The following is a 22460-nucleotide window of genomic DNA, read 5'->3' on the forward strand; positions in this document are numbered from 1 at the left end:
TACCTGGGAGTTCACCTGAACAATAAACTGGACTGGACTGATCACACTGCAGTAACACACAAGAAAGGTCAGAGCAGACTCCATCTGCTGAGGAAGCTCAGGTCCTTTGGAGTGCAGCGGGCACTCCTGACCTCTTTCTATGACTCTGTGGTGGCATCAGCCATTTTCTATGGAGTAGTCTGCTGGAGCAGCAGCATCTCGGCAGCAGACAGGAGGAGACTTGATAAACTTATCAAGAAGGCCAGCTCCACCCTGGGATGCCCTCTTGACTCAGTGCAGGTGGTGGGAGAGAGCAGGATGATGAACAAGCTGTCATCGCTGCTGATGCAGGAGTCCCACCCCCTGCAGGTCACTCTCACAGCACTGGGCAGCTCCTTCAGCAACAGACTGATACACCCTAAGGGCTCTATCTTAACGATCTGAAACGCAAGTATCAAACGCAAAGCGCAAGTAGCTTTGTGGGCGGATCTCAGGCGCTGTTGCTATTATGCCGGCGGGATAAATGACTCTTACGCCTGGCGCAAATCTAAAATGGGTTGGTCTGAAGTAGCTACATTATTCATAGGTGTGGTTTGGGCGTAACGTGCAATAAACCAATCAGAGCGTCATCTCACATTCCCTTTAAAAGCAGGCGCGCTTGTTCCATGGCGGATTGCTATTATAATGGCGAATTTGCCAGGGGCACGCCAGGAGCGGTTCACAGCCGAGGAGACCGACGTTCTCGTCAGGGCAGTAAAAGACCGAGAAGTGGCCTTGTATGGGGATGGGAGAAATCCATCCAAATTAGCTTTGGTTAAATGGGCGTGGGAGGAAATTGCCACAATTGTTTCTAAGGCTGGCATCCCCAGGACATCGCACCGGGCCACGGGAGCAGTGCGCAACGGCCAGCTGATGAGGGAGCAGCGCAAACACCAAGGTGCAGAGGATCCAGACCCACTACACGCCGTGGCAGCATTGTCAGACTGGACGGCACTGTCCGGGATGCGGCAAGGTATTAATGCCCATCTTGACCGGGTGGCGATGTTGCTGCAGCCTCTCAGGCGCATCGCCTCAAGTCTCCAAACGCACCACCTGCTCCTGTTGTGCCCCTTCCTCCTTCCTCCTCCTCCCCCAACTCCATCTCCGTCCACCCGCTCCACTAGGAGCACATCGCGCATTGCCACTCCCGGACCCTCACGGCTACGGCGGGCGCGTCGCATATCAGAGGGAAAAAGAATTAGTTCTTCTGTTTAAATCTTTTCAACTTTTTTTTGTATGGGTTGCAAAAACGGGAGCTGCTTCCTTGTAGATGAGAGAAGCAAAGTGTATGCACGTTAAGCACATGCTACATTATGGCCAAGCATGCGCCCTTAAAATAGCATCTGAATAAGCGCCACTGACTTTAGACTAGGTTTTTCCTGGTCTGTGGCGCAAGTGATTTTTGAAACGGCAAAATAGCACCAGTGAACGTTTGCGCCGGAACAGGCCTCCTCTTTTCGCTGAACCGCCCCCGGAGCGCAAAGTCATTCCCTAATTTAAGGACGTGCGTCTGCGGAGGGAAAATTCCAATGTGCGCCGAATTCAAAATAGGAATTACACAAGCGCCAGTGTACAAAGTCAATTGCGCTGAGTGCAAGATAGAGCCCTTCGTGTGTGAAGGAGAGGTATCACAGGTCCTTCCTTCCTGCTGCTGTCAGACTATACAACCAGCACTGCTCCATATAGACCTCACTCTGTACTCTGCACTGTGCAATAAGTCTGAACAAACTCATTTCATCACCCATATTTATTATCTATATTTAAAATCTGTATATAAATATTTGTTGTTCATTCTTGCACTATGTCATGTAAATATGTATATACGTCAATTTGATTCTATTTGTCTTTCCTTTTTAATTATATTGTCTATTTTATATTGTCTATCATCTATTTTGCTATTGCTCTTGTTCTTGTAACAATCTGATGCTGCTGTGACAAACAAATTTCCCCGTCTGCGGGACATTAAAGGATTTCTGATTCTGATTCTGATTGACCCAAATCGATTTATCGATTCAGTGACCAATGATCCAATAGCATTAATGCAAAGTGAAAACATTGATTCTATTGCCACTTTCGTTAAGATCCAACTTCATTTTGAGATTAGAATAGATTTTTTTTCCCTTTAAATGTCTGCAACGATTGATAAAATAATATCTCCACTGAAGAGTTCAGTAATGAAATTGTGAAATGTTTTAGTTGCTTTTTATACATTGCTATGAATGTAACTGATTGTGTTAAATGGGCATATGATATCATCTCATATCAAACACAGGCCCCTTTATCGAAAATAATTGAGAACATATTGTGGCAGCCTTTGTAAAACCTGCAAATATTGTACTGTTGTCCAAAGAATCCACATAATATCGTATCGTGATGAAATTTTGCTATTTATACTTTTAAGTGACAGTTACATTCCTACTCTAATTTCTATTTAGATGGACATTCTGTTTCTCTTTTTTTTTTTGCCTTTGTATGGCTTTATTGATAGGACAGCTCAGAGATGACAGGAAACAGGAAAAGAGAGAAGGGGCTGACACAGAGGTAAGGGCCACATGTTGGATTCAAACCCTGGGCCGCTGCAGCTAGGACAAGGCCTCTGCACATGGGACGCCCGCTCTACCAGCTGAGCTAATGGGCGCCTCTATATGGACATTTTCAAATAAGTTATGAACTTGTTTGTAAGGACCTCCTTTACACGCTAAAATAGAAAATGCTTCCCCCCGAATTTGAATTTGTGTATGTCACTGTGCCTGGTTATGATACTGTGCGGACTGACCTGGCATTATGGATACATTTTTGTTGTTCTTTTTTATTGTGTAAACATTTTTTAAAAACAACATTTAATTCTGTATTGGTTCATCTGCATGGCATTTGGCAAGATAGCTGTCAACAGTCTTTAGATTACTGGAATATCAGATTGGGGGCAGATACACCAGTGCACAAAGGAACATGACAGAAGCAATGCATGCAGAATCTGTGCCAAAACATATCTCTCAAAATCTTCCAATGCTGACTTTAGCAGGTTATTTGATGGCAGTCAGATATCAGCTCAAAGAGTAGGTCTGAAGGACACAGCAGGTTTTGGAGTCATGTCATAATGGTTCTTGGGAAGAAGGACTTGCATAGAGGTGGTCAGAAAACAAGGCAGCATGTACCCTGGAAGACCACACCATAGACCATGACATTTTTTTGGAACTCATACTTCAACTGGGGAAGAAGTAGACAAAGCTGATTATTTTCATTCATCCATCCATTAACATAACTCCCTTGTGGGGGCTAACAAGTCACCTTCCACTTATTCAACGTGCTTAAGTCAATTTTCAGAAGAGTGTCCATTTGTCCAAGCTAACTGCTTGTTAATGAGAGTCAATAATCTAATCTGACAGCTGTCTGTGTCATCTGTAAACATTGCTGTTCCTACTAACATTCACAGTAGTCATTTCTTGGTTTTGTCACATTTTTAGATGTGCAGCTTGTATTTCTAGTTTGCACTTGCCCTCCAATAAATAGCCTTATAATAAACCAGCGTTTTATTGCTTTTTAAGAACTGCAGCTGAATTGCATGTCTTCCAAACCTCAGTATTATGATAATGTGAATAAACTCATGTTGACAATAATTTGTTGACACAATATAAATGGCAATTGCATATCACTCACTGCTACACAGGATACACCGCTAAGTAGTTAGCTTTCTACAAGTACTTTGTTTATTAATCTTAGGCCTGAAATTTTTTTACATACTGCCCTTTTCTGACTTTGAGCCCCTGTCACTTTATAATCATGTGCACATCCCTGACGAGAACACATATTGGTCATTTTACTCAAATGACATTCATGCTCGCATAAAGTCCGTACTGGGTTCTTGTTTAAGCCAAATATTTGACTACTCCCTACGAGCAACAATGTTTTTTTTTGGAATTGTGAAAAAACTTTGCTGACATGGATGCAACAAAACATACCACCACTAACAGTAAACAAAATAAACTCAAGAAAGAAATGAGGTATTTTTACACCTATTTTTTGTAATGCAATGTTATGATTTACGATTATGTTTAGTGTGTCTGTTAACAACCTCTCTTTTGTCCTGCTGAACCCTCTTTGACAGCTCAGAAAGTAGTTAGCCCATTAGTTTTTAACTAATGACAAGTCCACGAGAAAATTATGCATAACTTAAGCTTTCAGCGTCCTGAGCAGTGGTGAGGGTTGACTTGGTTAACTACAAATGGATTGTGTATGCTGCAAAGCTGTGATTAATTCTGTGAATACGTAATAGTACTTAATACATCTGTTAAATAATTAAAGCTGCATTCTGGAGTTATGAGAAAAAAGTGGACTTAGCTAGAACATTTGAATAATACAGCTCCCATGTCCCTCCTTCTTCCTCTCTGCTGCGTTGCAGCCCGCCTTCAAAGCCCCTCCCTACAGAGGAGCCTTGTAACCACGGTAACAGAGGACGCCAGATAACCAAGATAGCATATTCAAAATAATTACAACAACATAAGCCTTGATTGTTCTTTTTCTGATCAATACAACTAAATTACCAGTAATCATTACCCAGTGCAACATTTTTGCTATGCTGCCTTTCTGAAGCATGAGTAATGTTATTTCTCTAAAACAATTCATCCACTTCAGAGTGTCCTGAACACAAACTAACGTTATAACTGCCCTGTCACTTGAAATACACTTTTTTTGAACCAGTAGCCATAAAGACAAAGCTAAACAGCAGAGTTAGCATACAAGCTAACAAGCTAGATTTACCAACAAGCTACGTAGCCTGACTGCAATATTGTAGGGCGATATGCGCTATTGAGAGTATTACTGCAACCACCGCTATTTTAGGCCTTAGCGGCTCAAAGTTTCTGCTATAAATTAGACTGTCCACGGTGGCTGGGCTAAAATTAGCCATGTTACTAAGGCTATCTCTTTCAGTAGCTTTGAGTAGTGTATAGGCAGAAATCTAGACATTAATTTACCATCATATCACAATAATCCCAAGTGTAATTATTGTCTGTATGCCCACATCCCAACAACATAACATACAACAGAAATGCATTCCTTTTTTGTACAGCAATGTGTTGAGTTAGCATTATCATTAAAGACAAATATATATATATAAACATTTACAGCACTACTTGTCGTAAAACAAGCCCAGTGGCATTATATTTGCATATTCATTAGGGGGCGGTACTCATCTGACAGTCTTTCAAAGACATAACAGTCATACCGCTATGTTTCGGTGGAATACCGACAGCATAACAGTGGCATACCACTCCAAGGAAAGGTATACCAGTCCAGGGATCAGTATATGCCACTGAGCAGCAATTCACATATCTTTGTCCACTTTTCGATCTCAGCGCTGCTGAAGAGAGATGCTCTCTGTCGCGCTGGGATTTTATAACTGTGAGCAAGATGCATGCTCTTATTTCTCTGACTGTGGAAATCTGATGGTTTCACGTCACAGATGACAAAGAAAGGCATTAAAACACGAGTCTGAGGCTGCAGGTAAAACATACTGATTTAGGTTGATAAAGACGTTTAGTGCTGAATCATGTACAGTTGAATCTCTTTATTGAAGAGCCAAATCCAACTCCACAGACAAAATCTTATATCAGGTACAGTCCCTTCACATCATCTTAAAACAAATTAGAATAAACTAAATACTGGTTTATTTATAAGGTTTCAACACGGCACGGCTCCTGGATGGTAAAGCATCATTCATCATCGCTGTCATGAGAGAATACGGAATTGATTAGAGCTCATTAGTCTTGACATAGTTAGTTTATACACCAATACCAAATAGCTTTGATTGTTGAAATCTATGCATCAAGAGTTGTCATGTCATGATGATTGAGATATGCACAGTGTGCAGATGATCAGAAATAGTGACTGGCAGAATTATTTTTCTGTCTTGATGGCAAGTTTCCTTTTATAATTATGTCAATGCAGATATTCACAGTGTAGCATTGTCAGGGATAACTTCAGTGTGGATTCATAATCTGTGAGCACAGTTTTGTAAATTTTGCCTTCTTCTCATTGATCAGCTGGAGGCACCATGGATCCAAGCTGCCTAGCTCAGCTACTGACATAAAATTCACACTGTCTATTTAACTGGAGGAGGAGGAGCGCTGCAGTGCATCCTTGTGTGCGTGATGTGGTGCACCAATCTCAGTCTTCTGATCGGACCAGACTGGTCTATCTATCAGACTATCAATTTGTTCAATATGGTTGGGTTGTGGGTGGGTGATTCAATTCATCTTTGATGAGGAATATATTAAAAAGATAACAATCAATGATCCTTGGCCCATCTTTCTGCTGGCTGAAGTTGTACATGGCACAGCGCACACTTGTCAGTGCTACTTTTAGACTGACGGTCTTAAAATGAGGTGAGATCAGGTGTTTTGCTGGCACATCGTGGTAGCAGAACAAAGTGTTTGCAGTAATAAGATGGAGTGTTTTAGCTGCTATATAGAGGGCTCAGTATTCATATAGCAAGATGTACCTTCATACGCAGGTTCACAATGCATGCACACTGTGCTTTAATGATTAGATAGGTTGCTTTCAGTTATTTTAATGTTTGCTTTTGATGCATGTAGTAGTCAGAATCAGAGTCAGAATTCCTTTATTTGTCCCGCAAACGGGGATTTTTTTTTTGTCACAGCAGCCAAAGCGCAGTAATATTGCGATAAACAAAAATAATAGTAAAAAATAAACCATATAATAAAAAGGTAAGAAATAGAAATAGACACATACATACATTGTATATACATAATATTTCACACTGTGAACAGTGTAATTATAAGCATGACATAGTTTATGACGAAGTGCACATGTGAGGTCTACTGGGAGCAGTGCACACACACTTGGGGTGTATCAGTCTGTCACCTACAGATAGTGACCTGCAGGGGGTGGGACTCCTTCACCAGCAGCGATGACAGCTTATCCATCATCCTGCTCTCTCCCACCACCTGCACTTGGTCAAGGATACATTCCAAGATGGAGCTGGCCTTCTTGATAAGTTTATCCAGTCTCTTCCTATCTGCTGCCCAGATGCTGTTGCTCCAGCAGACTACTCCATAAAAGACTGCTGATGCCACCACAGAGTCATAGAAAGTTGTGAGGAGTGTAGGAGTAATGTTACTGTAGTAAACATCCAGGCTCATTTAAGCAGTAAAGCTAAAATCTGTAGTTATGAACAGAACAGTACAGAGGATACTCTCCAGTGTAAATAGCAGTGATGGAGCTCAGGATTCGAGAGATTTCAATAATCAATTAAGTTAAACTATACTCTCTGTCGTGGCTTTGTCTCTCTTAAGGGGGAGATGCAACTAATGTTTCTGCTACTGGAGTTCATTGCAGTTTATGTTATTAATATGTACCTCATTAAAGGTGAATAATTTCACCCAGCCACACGACATCCACAATTAATCAGAATGACAGTTTTTATGACCTGTCCTGTTGGATCAGAGGACTGAGAGCCGTGTACCACGTTACGCCCATAGAGACGTGCCACAGCGCTCCTTCTCCTTCAGTTAAATAGAGCATGTCTTACAACAAAAAAAGTTTCAAGATTACAGTGCCCTTTATTGCTGGCAACATGTAAAATTTGAATAAGAATCAAAGACATAATACACAAGTAAGACTGGGTGACCAGACCAATAAGCCAAATGTGGGACAAATGGTATGTTTGTGTGGGACAATGTGGGAAACGTCACCAATGTATGGATGTAGTCTAAAATTTTGATTGAAATTAAGAGTATATACTATGTAAATATACTTTTAAAAAAACATTTCTATTGTGCCTGGTAGCTCACACATCTATACTTTACCTTTTGATTGATTTATTAGCACACAACGGACTATATAGGTTACAGGTAAGACCTTTATTTACCATGTGAAGAACTTAACAGTCATTATATTTTAAGCAGTCCTGTTTATATTTTCTCCAACAGATATGCACAAATGGTATGGTTGTGCATTCCAAACACCATACCTAGTTATTCAGACTTTTCTAACAGAACCATATACTGAAATTGAACAGTATACTTAACCAAAGCGGGATTGGGATTGGGAGTGCTGTACAGTGTGGTAAATGCTAGTTATTTTAGCTGCTGTTACCTTATCTGTCTGGCAGTCATCACTAAGTTTCAGGAGGAATGTTTAATAGATTGGCTTGTACTCTTTTGAGCCATGTGTTTCTTATGAGACTCACAGGTACTGCATAGCTTTAGGTCGCGTTCCCTTCCGTGTGCAATTGAGAAATAACTCTGGAAAGTTTGCAAAAAACTCAGTGAGAATAGTCGTCCCCCGGCTTCACTCAGTTGTAAAGAGTCTCTGTTGTAACTGCATCTTCGTTTTTTGTGGTAGTTTCCATTATATTATGCAAAATTTTGCATCCATTTCACTCTCAATTGTCGGGGCAGGACAGTGGACACTGTGACAGCTTAACTTGACTGACTGCGCAGTTGAACTAATAGCTGCTGAAAGAGATGGGGGATGACAGCCGTCCCTCCTTTCATCGCAGCCATTGGATAAATGACAAATTTTAGAGGAAGCATCTGTCCTGCAGTTTTGACTTTGAATACTACAGCCAATTAAATTGACCGACATCATCTCAATATATGGGACGTGGGACGAGCAATTAAAATGCTGTGCAGTCCCACACAAAGTGGGACATCTGGTCACCCTAAGTATGACTAAAACTCAGAATTGTAGTAAGTAGGTGAGGGACGTTTTTCAGTGTCCTGGGATAGACACGTGGTCAAACAAAATTGTGTTTTAAAAATGTTTTATGTGTGTGTAGCAGACAGCAGCAGCAGGGCTGGGCCAGGAGGGCTACTGCAACTACATACCCAATTAGCATGACAGTGGATCTTTTTGTTCACTTAATGGGCCATCATCCAACAGGTCTTCCAGCCCCCAGAAGGTGCATTGTCACACTAGCCCTTTTTACATAGCGTCTCTGCATTATCCCCGGAGCAGTAGTTCGCCAATTCTCCACCGATGGTGATTTACACAGAGCGAAGCATCTCCGCTTTACCACCATATAATTCACACAGAAAGCCGGCGCTGCGGCTCCTAAAGAGGCGTGGTGGTACACATCATAATGATGACGTTGGTGCTTCCCAGGTGTCCCTCCTGTCAATCTAAACACGCGTACAGTTCATATTAATATGGATGTTGTTATAATGTGTAGTGACTGAGATCCTGACCCACCAAACATCCTGGAAAGTGACAAAGTTATGCTTTTCGCGCTAAATTACATAATTACATAATCACCATCAGTAAACAGGACGCTGTCTGACGGAGGCTGTTTTCTGTGGGAAAGTTCTCTGAAGTCTCGGTCAGGAGGGCTAAAGGTCGCATTTATTTTCATCACAAACACTTGGTGAGTTTAAAGTTCTTTGCTGGTGACAGGCGGGAGGACAGACGCTTTTCCACATACAGCTGTGGTATTTTTTTCCCTCATTTAAGTTACCAAAGATAGTTACAGTTACTACGTTACTGTTGTTTGGTCCTGTAACATTGCTTTGTGGGACATTTCTCTGTATTTAGTTGAGTGAGAGACCTGTGCAGTTATCAGACTAGTCAGACCGACACGCCCCTGCTCCGCGCCTCCGGATTATCCGTTCACACTGGGACGGCTCACCAATAATGCGGCCCTGATACTACCTCCAGAGGCAGGAGCGAAATTTCCCCCCTCTCCGCATCTGAAACTTTGCATACGGGGATCCTGCGCCAATTCTCTGCACCCTCCTCTGTGTGAAACAGCAGTGTGAATGTGGCTGTAATACTACAAATGCGCGCTGTGCAACTGTCTCAGCAGCTTAGGAAAATGAATATTGACGATGTTCAAGTTGTGTTTACAACAGGAGGGGCCTACTTATACACATTCAAATGAACTCTTAGTAGTTTTTTGATCAGTTAGTGACTATAATAATGACAGACATAAAAGATAAAGAAATCGATAATAATATGTCAACAATCACACTATTATATCAAAATCACAAATGATCTCAAAGAATTATTCATTTTAATAAATCAAAAGGTATTCTTCTCTACAGGTTTACTAACTACTAAAATCATGCATACTGTGCTGATTACAAGGGATCTTATCTGTATTATTAAATAAAATTATTATACAATGTAGCCTGATCCTGCTCTACTCTACAGTATTCACATTCCATCAGCCCAGAACGCTATGTAATGTTTACCATTTCTATGATAACAAGTGGCAACTGCCGTTAGCACATATTAGCTAGTTTAGTCCCATCGTCTGAAGAACATTTTAATCTTGTTGGCTAGATATTGGACTTGTTGATTGACAGGTTTATGGTTTGTCCTATTTGTTGTCTAGGTACTGCTCTTTCTGTACTGCTGTAAATGTTTAAGATTGTGCTAATTTTAACTTTGTCTTATACCATGGTCTGGAAGAATACTCAATTCTGATTGGCTGGAAGGTGTGAATTAACTTTTGATATAATGAGACAGCTGAACTGAAGGATTGTGGATAGTGGACTAGTTTACCTCCTGTTGGTATCTAAGTCCTATTTACTGGAGTAGTGAACAGTGTTCTATTACATGAAAACCTTATGGGATTGTAATGATTGCTTTAGCTATTAATTAAACTCTCAGGTGTTGTTTGCGGAGACAACGGTTCAGGCCTCTATGCCTTCTATTGTTTCCTGATGATAGACACCTCGTCGGGTATTATCCAATGTATAACCATTAGGTGGTCTAGTCTACAGCAATGCATTATATTATTTAAGATCATCATATGTTTGTAGCATTGATGTCCTGTGAGAATGTCTCCATGTACAAACAGTCATCCATATAAATATGAGAAGGGACATTAAGAAATTGCAGATTTTTTTTCTTCCCCCCCAGTAACAATCTATATCCGCACAATGGTATCCTCGATGTCCTCCCTTATAATCTCCTGACGTATACCATAACAAACCTTTTGGATGAGTCATTTCATTGTGGACACACAGCATTTCAAATTGTTGGGACATGGTGAAGAGTGATTGAAAGAGCAAACCACAGAATCCCTATGCTGCTCTCCGTTTTGCTCTGAAACACACACACACACACACACACACACACACACACACACACACACACACACACACACAGACAGACAGACAGACACACACACACACACACACAGTGCGAAAGAGAGAGATAGAGAGAGAATAACTGCTGAAAAGTAGGGTTGGGAGATAAGACAATATATACATGACAAAAAATAAACCTGAACTGAACATGGTATTCATTCTCCTTCCTTACTTGTTAGTGCTTTTCTGATGATAAGCTTAGATCGAAAACCAGCACTTCAAGAATGAAGAGCAATATTACTTCTCTATCTATGACACTGGTAGAATTGTAGCTCTTATAAAATAAATGTTCTGTCAGAAGTTAGGCTTGTCAGGTACCTATAGTCAGTGTTTAGGTAGTAGCTGAGATAATGAAGTGCTTTGCAGAAGATAAAACATTAGCTGATTTGCATTGCATATACTACATTTCTGACAATGATCTGACATTTGAACTTAATTGGACAGATTCCCACATACGTTTTTTGTATATGACTGCAAACAGGCATTTTCTTACCAAGTCAAAGTAGATTGACATGATCAAAGTAGTCAATAAATTGTGCCTTGTCCAACCTTTTCAAAAAGTGCTTGTGGACACACTGTCACACTGCATGTACAGTATGATAGTGTGTCAACAAATATTGATCAGATTGACATGAAATTTTGAGATTCATGGTCATGGATTCATAATGTTTTGGTTGATACCCTGTCTTTTCATCCTCCAGAATCACTTTAATTCACATTCATTAACACCTTTTACCAACACATGACTGAGACAAGTTTAGAAACTATTTGCCTTTTTAATAATAACTTTTCCTTATTCTCACCCTTGGCCCAGAATGTCCACTTGTGTCCAAGATCAAAATCTTCAAACTCTCACAGCCATTTTGAACACAGATAAAATGTAAGACTGTTCTGATGCAGCTGAACCTGATCAGTACTCTCAAACCAACGACATGACACAAGCCTTGAGGCTATAATTTTGCATTATTCTATCCATTACTGATAATTGACTCCCAGGCTAATTCATCAAACCCACAGCTTTAAGCAACAAAGCAGGCCAAACCTGACCAAAAACATGATCTCTTCCATCCACTTTTTTCGCACAAACCACACTTAAGAAATCTGAAAAACAGTGTGAGTATAGATAAAAAAATATATACAAATCTGAATATAAATAGTAATTTTTTAATCACAGCAACTGGTTTGGTGATTTCTTCTGCACAACCCAGGGGTTGAAGAGAAAACTAGCAACTATACTATACAAGCAACAAGGATACAGGGCACCATTTAGCTCAGTTGGCTTTGTTCTTGCTGCAGCGGCCCTGTGTTTGAGTCCCTGCCTGGGGCCCTTTGCTGCATGTCACTCCCCCTCTCTCTCTCATCCTGTTTCCTGTCATATCTCAATCTGTCCTATCAATAAAGCCATATAAAGGCCAAAAAAATCGGCTCAAAGAGCAGCTCTCTCACTTCAGAGAATGAAAATCCACTCATCTTAAACAAAAATCTGAAAATTAAAATTGGCATTGCATAAACAATGTCTAAGCAGTTAATAATAGTGTATTCTTGTTCAACAGTTTATTTACATTTTTTTCTCTTGCAAAACTTCAAATAATGTGCAAAACATGGCTTTTCTTAAGTCCTTTAAACAAATGATATTATAGTCCAGTTGGATAATACAGGCAGGGATTTTGTTTGTGTTTTGTTGTGAGCATGAATGGTACCTGATGTCTGATATGGAGCACACACTGCAGTTAAAAGAAAAGACACTAGGTGGCAGAAGTGTATTTTAAACACCTACGATAAGCCATGTATATACTGTACATAAAATTAGTGGGAATAATCTGAACATGTAAATGACAGTTGTCAGGGCATTACACCTATGATATGTGGATGTTTAACAACCAAGACTCAACAGTCCAACAAGTGCAGTATAAATAATTGAAAAAATAAAATTAAATCAGGCCCTTTAAATTGAACTTCACATCGAATGATGAATTTGGATAATAGTTACATTAATAAACTGTGATTTACTGTAGCTTGGAAGTTGTATGCTAGGCCATGAATGTCGGATTTATGGATTTTCATTTAGGCTCATGGTGTTGTGAATAATGTCAAGCTAAGTAAAGTTCGCCAGACTGAGGGAGTCTGGAGTGCACTCCTTCTGTTGCTCAAGACTAAAATAAAAATGGCAAAAACAAAGGGTAAAAAAATACCGGAAATATACAAGCAAGACTCAAAGGGAGTATCATGCAGTGTGACAGCTCTTTTTGGGCAAGGTGACACTGTAAAGAATGCACACTGAATGTGCCATCTGGTACATGAGAGGTAGACAGAGATACCAATAATAAGACAGAGGGAGACAGAGGAAGAGACAGGGGGACGGAGCAAGCACAGAGACAGATAGTGACAACAGCGTTAAGCTGTTGACTCTATTCTCTATCAGAGAGCGGCTGTCAGCCTGCTGCTTCAGTGAGCAGTGCTGGCCTCCCTTACTCCTCTTCATCTAAATAAAACAACAATACAACTGTACTCTAAAGTCCCTTCCCTTCTCTTGACAGCGATAAACAGCCTGTTGACTGTGGCTTGACTGTCATGTAGTGATGGGAACGAGACCGCATATGTCGAGTTCGAGTCAAGACCGAGTCTTTAAAGGGTCAAGACCGAGTCGAGACCGAGACCATAGGTTTTTAAATGCAGCGGAGACCGAGTCAAGACCGAGTCTTTTAGGTGGCAAGACCAAGTCGAGACCGAGTCTTTAAGGAGTCGAGACCGCATCGAGACCGATCAAAAAGAGCAGATTTTTTTTTCTTTGCTAGTTCACTGTTCAACCCACTCCAGAAGAATAACTTTAACTGCTGTGTGCAGTGTGTGCGTGTGTGACGTTTGGGCAAACATTGTATCAATATCTTTCAAAATCGTCCTTTGATGGTGGTATGATATGGTTATAATAAACAGATATATTCATGTATGTTCAAAATGTATCTGAAATTGAACAAATAAAATTCCAAATCTGAAAAGTTTATTGTAAAACAACTGTCACAGTGGCATGACATATGACATTTAAATCAAACAGCATTTTTGTAGCAACATAAATAGCACCAAATAAATTACTTTGATGGGGGGGATGATAAATGACACTTAAATATTAAATCTGTGTCTATAATAACCACACCCTGACATGTAAATGTGACATCTGTCTTGATTCGTTTAATTAAAACATAATATAATATTTATAATAGAAGCCTACTGCAACTGTACTTTTGTTTTTACCATTAAATGTTATTTTATACATTATCATATTTTATAATGTTCTGTCATGGACTACATCACTCATCGCGTATCAGGAGTAATCAATGTTTATAATCATCAGAGAACATTACAGACATTGTTTTTGGTTGCTCTACGTTTCCAGAGAATTCACAGAGAAGCTGGAGAAGTTTGTGACATTTTCAGCCCGGATTTTTGTGAGGAGGGAATCAAACGCCTGTCCCAAACAAACGCCTGGTCTGTTAAGTGACTGAGACAAATACACGCCTGGATATTATTTGGTATTTTATGGTAGATCCCGCCTCATCAGCACGAGCTGAACAATAAATCTAACATAGCAAGAGAGGCGGGACTTAAGGCAGAACAGCCAATCATCAGCCGGTCAGTCCCAAAGCCGTTGTCATGTTTGAAGCAGCAACAGGAGAGGGAGGAGAGAGAAGGCAGCTGCAGCGAGAGCAGACACAGAGCGGTCGGAGAAAGTGACTCCTGCCGCAGTAAGGCGTTTGTGCAATACTGCAGAAAAAGTGTGGATGTTGAACCCTCTCACCGGGAAAAGTGTGGGTGTTAAAACACACACATCCCCCACAGGTGCGACGCCCCTGGTTGAAAGGAAATCAGCGGTGACAGGCTAGTTGTTTTGGTAGCGGCTAAATTAGCATGTCGCGATACTTTGTACAGGGGATCACGTCTGCGCCGAGTAGATGCGCAGAGGATTAAATAGCGCTTGTCCGGTCTGCTAACAACAAGGTTTCTTTTGCCAGTTACTGTGATTAAACACGAGTTGTTTAATGTTCACAATGTATCGTTTTTCATGGGAAAAATGAGGTGCGTCCCCGGAACGCATGGATAGTGAGTTTAGTGCGTCCTTTCAGATATTGGTCTCGGTCTAAAATTATGAGTCCCCCTCCTTCCAATGAAGGGCGAGACCGAGTCAAGACCGAGTATTTTTGCTTTGGAGACCGAGACGAGACCGAGTAAGCAAAAAATGGTCTCGAGACCGGTCTCGAGTCCAAGACCGGACTCGAGTACTACAACACTACTGTCATGCACTATCCGCATCTGATAAAGCTAGGGTTGCCACCTTGGGTTTGTGTAAAAAAGGGAGACTCGACCAAATGTTGGGGGGGTGGCCATGTTTCACTCCATGGTAGACACTGTTAAGCCCTGCCGCTGCAATCTCGTCCTTTTCTGGTGAACCTTTTTTGGTCATAAAATGTGTAATGGCTGCATGTTTTTGTTTGTTTGACACGACACCTTGACGCTTTTTTGTTTTTGTGTGGATTTCCAATGCGTGTTTTCCTTAATACTTTACAGAGATTTCTGCCTGACACAAAACACGAGGCGGAAAAATTGTCTCCCTGGATCAGCCATACCCACTCAAACTCTGAAAGTTTTGGTCAGTCAGGATTGTAAATAGCATATTGCCACTAGCGCATATTTTTATGCACTGGTGGCGCTGGATGGCTTGCATGTATTGGCTCCATCTCCTTCCTCGTCTGTCGTCTCTCTCCCATTTCAAATGAAGACACTAAAACGTCTTTGAGCATTGGATAGAGGCGTTGCATGGTGCATCTCATCACATAATTGGATGTATGACATAGACGTGGGGCAGAAAGCCAAAACATTTTTGATAGGAATCTTTCTAGACTAAGGAAACCAAATTAAGGTGTTACATTTCCCCCCCAAAAACAGGAGGAGCTGTTTTCTGAAACATACTCGTGTTTTTAGTAAAGGATTTAATGATGTGAGTATTTTACTTCATTGCACTGTGATTTACTGTATATCGGCTGTGGTTATGTGCACTTCCTGAAAGCTACACTTACAGAACTGGTTTGCATTTTTTCAAAACTGTTCTTTTAACTCTACTTTTGTAAGGAAAGTAAACCCATTGTCAATCCAAAAATCAACTTTAATGACCAGGAATTCTCTTATAAACACTGATGCCAAAAAGTACTTCCTTGATTCAATGAACACTTCCATATCATTAGATGATATAAAGTTTATCCTTAAACTAGAAAAAAATAATCATAAAAACAATTGTGTGATTAGAAGGAACATGTGATCATTTTCTGCACTGGCAATATTCATGTTTTTTTAAACAATGACCATCATTTTTTCCCAAATTTCATTATAAAAGTTAATGTCCCTCGAGTCAGCTTGAGTCATAAATCTGAAGGAAAGAATCAGAAAGACTTGCCACCCTGCTTTTCCTTTTACAGCAATCACTCATGAATTAATCTGCTTGTTAGCCTTTTGTGAGAAAATTATATGCTATCTTTCGTTGGTCAAATAAGTGGGACAAGGTTTTAAGAATGTATTTTTGGCCTTTTGCCTTCATTTGACAGCAAGTAAAAGGAGAATTAAACTGTTGACACTGTAGTTCTATGGCATTTGTCTTAAATGTCTAATTGGTAGACTATGGCAAAAATTCAAAGGTAGCTCCAAAAACATATGGGGCAGCACATCACCAGATTTACGACAAATGGCACTGTTAGCTAATTAGTTCATGGTTCAGTTGACCATGGAGCCAGTGGCTACATGGGGAGTCACGCCTATGTGGCCCAGCTCACCTGGATTTGGCAGTCTGACGTGAGACTGAACACAGCCTGACACTAGGTTGCAATGAAAAAAGCCTCCAATACCAATGGGGTTCAGTTCAACAACAGGGTATGGTGAAGATACAGCTACTCTGATCAAGACAATGACTTTGGAGACAGAAGAGGTGTGCAGCAGAGGAGAAGGAAGAGTATTATGAGACAGGACTGCAATGCTTCGCTGGTTAGCATGCTAACTTCAGTAGACATCTTTACAACACAGTAGTACATACCCACCTTTGACGTTTCTTCACATACAAATGTATGATGTTTTCTAGTTGATCAGTCAGTTTCAGGCCATATCTTCCAAAATGCTCTTTGACCATTAGGCTACTTTTTCTTTTACAAAGCATTCATTCATATCAGTGTAAGAAATTAACTTCCATCCTGTTTAAACATTTGAATGGCATTCAGTTTGAATTGTTTGTGGCTGGAAACACTTGGCTTAGTACTTAAACACAACTTTCTCATTCAGTGAGCCCTCTTGCACTGTATGAAAGCATAAAAATGCACAATTGCCTTGTGCTGCCTTTTGCAAAATTATCATGCAATGATATGCATGAGAGCAGCTTTAACACTGACGCATTGAGCTGTGAGCATTCAAACCAAAAGAGACTAGCTGGCTGTTCTTCCTTCCTTTGTTACAGTGTTGATAGAAAAGGGCTTCAATTGATCTGTTGCCTCCTAAAGACTCTTTATCAACAAATAAATGTGTGAAATCTGGGCAATAACACATTTAACAGTGGTAAGGTATGAGCGGAATAAACAATGGGTGATGATGCACCACAAAGAAAAACACCTCAGAGAAAATTTTCTCATTTGCTGGATGTGACGTAGAAAATATAAATGGTGGTGGTGCTACTGCTCTTACAATAACCCTTATGATCACATGCAAATTAAAAACAAGCCTATTTATATTTAGCTGCTGGGACTCTGCTGTGGAACTGCACGTTTCATTTCTCCCCTCAGGCATGATGAGGAAGTATAGTGAAGTTCTTTTTATTAGATGTGGTTATTAGAATATTCATATCAAACTCACCAGTTATTGATATTCATTTGCTACAGACTCTCTTGTTACAAACTCTAAATGTCACAGTGAAATTTAAAACAGCCTGAAAGGCATGTTCATTATTTTCTTATTGAAGTGTTGTGGTTCATTGGTTTGGAGATTTTGGCTCCAGGGGGCTGTAGAGCCCACTGATATTTGTTCAGACTCATCTCTCAGATGTTTAATTAAAGTTATTAGGAGCCACAGGTGAATCAGTTCATTAGAAGAGAATTGTGTGTTCAAATTCCAGCAGTAACAAACAAGCGGCCCAAAACAGTGCAGCACTAAAATATAAATGGGTCCACCCACCAACTGCTACTTTGATCTATCTCTGTCTGTCTGTCTGTCTGTCTGTCTGTCTGTCTGCCTTTCTGCCTGTCTGTCTCTCTCTCTATCTAAGAAGCTGTAGCTGTAAATCAACTGTGTGCTGAACTGATCAAGACTACATTTTATCTCCTATAAGTACAACTTTTTGAATAACATGATCAATGTATTGTTCTTCATTCAAAAGTATATTGGTGTTTCATTCACTCCTCCTTTGCAGTGATAAAAGATGCCACATGGTATGTTTGCTGTGGTGTCATTCTAGTAAAAAAAGATGGATATACAAATATACTATTCAAAAGAGATCTTTGAATTTCCAAAAGTCCTCAGAAGCAGAACATCTTCTAGACAGTCCTGTGGCAAGATACAAAAAACTCTGTGTAGATTCATGACTACAACTGTGTGTACGCACAAAGCAAGATATATGTATAGGCATTGTTTTCATCAGATTTTGAAACCTGTTTGTATGCCTGGTTCTGTTGTATAAATATGAGTCTTCGTGGAAATGGGCTCATGTGCAAAAGCTTTATTTTCACTCCCAGAATTAAACATAACTGGATATAGAAAAGTACCGTTTGTATATGGCTGCTGTTTCCTGCTCTATCACTTATCAGACCTACCAGTGACAAGAACAGCAAAGAAGTAAAGGTACAATTGATTTAGTATCTTCAGTGAGGCTCTCCAACAGCATTAGAACAGCTGTCATGACATGAGACTATTCAGCATGGCTGTGGCACCTGCACATCTCAATCATCATTATTAAACATCAGAGGGATCATCAATGAGTCATCTAGTGAGCCTAGAGAATGCTGAAGCTTTAAAAATCTTCCAACATAAGTTCAGAAATTCAGCTCTGAGTGACATTGTATGTGTTGTAGACTTTGAGATGATAACACAATCAGGAAAACTGTCAAACAACCAAAACAAATATTTAATTCTACGTCTCTTACATCTCCCCTCATATTTTATGTCCACTTCATCATTTTGCCTGCAGTTATCCCTAGAGCAATGTGCGTATGCTGGTCTGAAGAATGTGTTAGTTACCAAACACTCTCACAACACATTCTCCCTTTACCAGTTAATGTATGGGGAAAGGCATAGGCGCATACACTTTGTTTAAACATCTGGCCCCCTCTTGTCTTTGACATAGTGCTTTTAAATATGTACTGATGTGGATTACTGAGAATCTTATAGACAGAAGTTATTCAGTACATCTATGATATTGTATGGCATTATATTGTATTCTACTCTATTCTGTTCAAGGTATGAAAATGATTAAAATAGTTGTCAGTTTAGGTCAAATACAGGTTCACTCTTGTATGATATTGTGGGCACCAAGCACTTAAGTTAGTCACCAATCTGCCATCTTACCTCATCATACACACTGTCATTCCGCTCAAAGTCCCCTGCCTTCCTGGGCAGCACATGGACATGGACATGCTGGAAGCAAACACACAAGAGAAGACAATGGTTAAGATGTGGTGCTCTGTCTAGAAACCAGGTACTTGTTCATGTGGGAGTTGTTTGACAGGCTGATGTGACAGAGACGGGTTCCATAGAGAGTCTTTATTACTTCACAGTACATTGGAGAAGTGTTACTGCCGTGCCACAAAACACATGAGGGTGACCGTGCATTTCACCAAGCGTGCTACCTGCACACCATCGAGACTCTTTATTTTTATGCTTGTAAGGATTTAATTGACTTTTTCCATCCCCCCTTCTGGTGTCAACCCCCTGCTGTCACAAACTTGGCCATCTGTATAGTTAACTTTGATTTCTGTCTCTGCATGGATGATATGATAATGTCCCTAAGAAACTGCTTTATATTACAAAATACACGCTGAGAAAAAAGCAAACAACAAAAACTCACGAAAGCAGAAACATCACCCTGTGTTCTCAGATATTACATGTCAGTAAATAAAATAAAGTCTTTAAAGGTGTGGTTGCATAGAAGATAACAAGTAAGTGATCAAGCTTTTTGAAAGACAAGACACAAGATCATTTGTAAAAATAAAATAAATAAAAAATAATAGCTACAAAATCCTGTTTTAGGAACATTACACGAAAAGTGTATTTAAAAGTGGTGTCTATTGTGGGCCAAGACCAATCCTCCATCTGAGCTTGTAAGAAATCTGTTCAGTAGTTTTTGTGTCATTCTGCTGACCAACCACCCAATCACCCAACCAACCAACCAACAGACAGGCAAAAACATAACCTTCTTGGCTGAAAAAAAAGGGTTAGGGTCCATTGTTATATATCTTTATTAAGTTTTGTATTGACATAGTCCCAAATGTTTCTCTTAATATTCAAACCTAGAGAAATCCACAATTTTACTCAAGGTGACGTCGCGTTTCATTTGGTCCCCTGTCACTATAACGTCTTGGAGATAATCAGAGAGTGGGGAAGGAAGTCAGTGAATGAAACCAAACATAATGTTAATAAAACTTCAATACATTGCCTCATCTGTCACCAATTCTGCCTGAGCCACATAGATAGATTTTCATCACATATGGTGTTTTTTTTAATGGCAAGCTTGTGGAGTGATGGAATACATGTAACTGGCTTACATTGTCAGAACACAACGAAAAGGTAACTGTACTGTACTCTAGTAAAGCTACAGAAAATACGATGTAATTAGATTACGGATTGGCGTACGATCTATAAGATCACTGAATCATATTATTTAGGCTAATTATTAGATGTGAATTAATGAGCCAGGGCTCAGATAAAGGGTACATCTGTCTGTGTGATTGAATTCAAGTCAAGATGTCTCTGAACTCATCAGAGACTCCAGTTCTCTCTCTCCTTTCCCCCTCCTCTTTCTGTGACTTTATGTTCATGAAGTACATTTCCCCTCCATCTCTAGTCAGCAGTCATCATTACAGAACATAACACCCGACAATGGAGGTCATCTCCTCCCTTAATCAGATTAATTGGGAATGAAGATTCAAAAAAGTCATCTCTGAGCTCTCCTGTGTCAGAGCAGATGCAGCGTCCTTTTAAAGGGTGAGTGGTTTCTCTCTCTCAGCCACTCTGCACTTTGTTTGTGCATTATGAAACTTAAGTGGGAGGGAAGAATTACAGCATCACATGCATGTGTAACCTGAGCGCCCTCACTCCTTCTCACAGCGGGGCGTTGTGTCTCTGGTGCACTGATTGATGGGTGGTCGCACCTCTATATAGCAGGCGGTGTCACCTGGCGCGCCCTCTCCTTTTGCTGTTCTGCTCGTCCTCGGTGGTGGCCGTGGCCTGGCGTGGCGGAGTGGATGTCACCGTGCTGAAGCTCAGGTGGTGTGGCTCTGCTGGCGTTGGCGCGTCCTTGGCATCTCAGCCACAGACACACGTTATCTCCAGACGCACATTATCTCCACAGACGCACGTTATCGCTGCAGCGCACAGGTAAGGCGCAGTAAAGCGCACCGCTGCTTCTTCTCCCCACTCATGTGTCGATTGTGTACATGTGACACAGTTGTCTCCGCTGCAGTTTGGCAGACTGCTGGTGATGTGGGGCTGGGTTGTCCCACTGGAAGCCCTTCTGGGTGTCGTTGTGTTCTCCAAGTGGTAAGTCGGCGTTGTCTGCTCCTCGCTTTCCATTCTGTTGTTCCGCCTCCAGCTGATTGCTATTGTTTTGTGTGTTGCCTTAGAATATCTATTCTGACTCTCCATGATGCTATGCCGGTGAGGCCCAAAAACACGAAGCCATCACCTCCTGGACCCACTGCTGTTTTTGCTTGCTGGAACTGTATTTTGCTGTGTTTCCTCGGCTCTTTGGAGCTGTGTCGGAGTGGTCATTTGACCTCACAGGCTCGTTGCGGAGCTGGCATCGGAGCTTTGATTGCCGCCCCTGGGAACTTCTTAATTAATTAATATAATTAATTAATATTATTTGTGTATCTCATATTGTGAATGGGACTTCTTTGTATTAATTTAGTTAACTTGGTTTAAAACCATTTACTTTATTTGGTTTTTGTTTATTTTCTTATAATTCAATTAATGTATATTGCTTTGTGTGTGTGTGTGTGTGTGTGTGTGTGTGTGTGTGTGTGTGTGTGTGTGTGTGAGTTTTAAAGTGGCTGTGCTAGACTGTGAGGCCTGTTTATATTTTCTCTTTTTCTT

At 40.6% G+C, this 22460-nt stretch overlaps 1 protein-coding gene across 1 annotated transcript in view; it reads right to left on the bottom strand.

The window, feature by feature from the left end:
* fhit (fragile histidine triad diadenosine triphosphatase) overlaps window positions 1-22460 on the bottom strand; it is a 143028-nt gene that overhangs the window by 67156 nt on the left and 53412 nt on the right. Inside the window, exon 3 of the mRNA XM_030421638.1 lies at window positions 19716-19784. Within this exon, the coding sequence (XP_030277498.1) occupies window positions 19716-19784 (69 nt within the window). The remainder of the gene's footprint in view (window positions 1-19715; window positions 19785-22460) is intronic.

The sequence above is a fragment of the Sparus aurata genome, chromosome 6 (genome assembly GCF_900880675.1).
Source record: "Sparus aurata chromosome 6, fSpaAur1.1, whole genome shotgun sequence".
Lineage (NCBI taxonomy): Eukaryota > Metazoa > Chordata > Actinopteri > Spariformes > Sparidae > Sparus > Sparus aurata.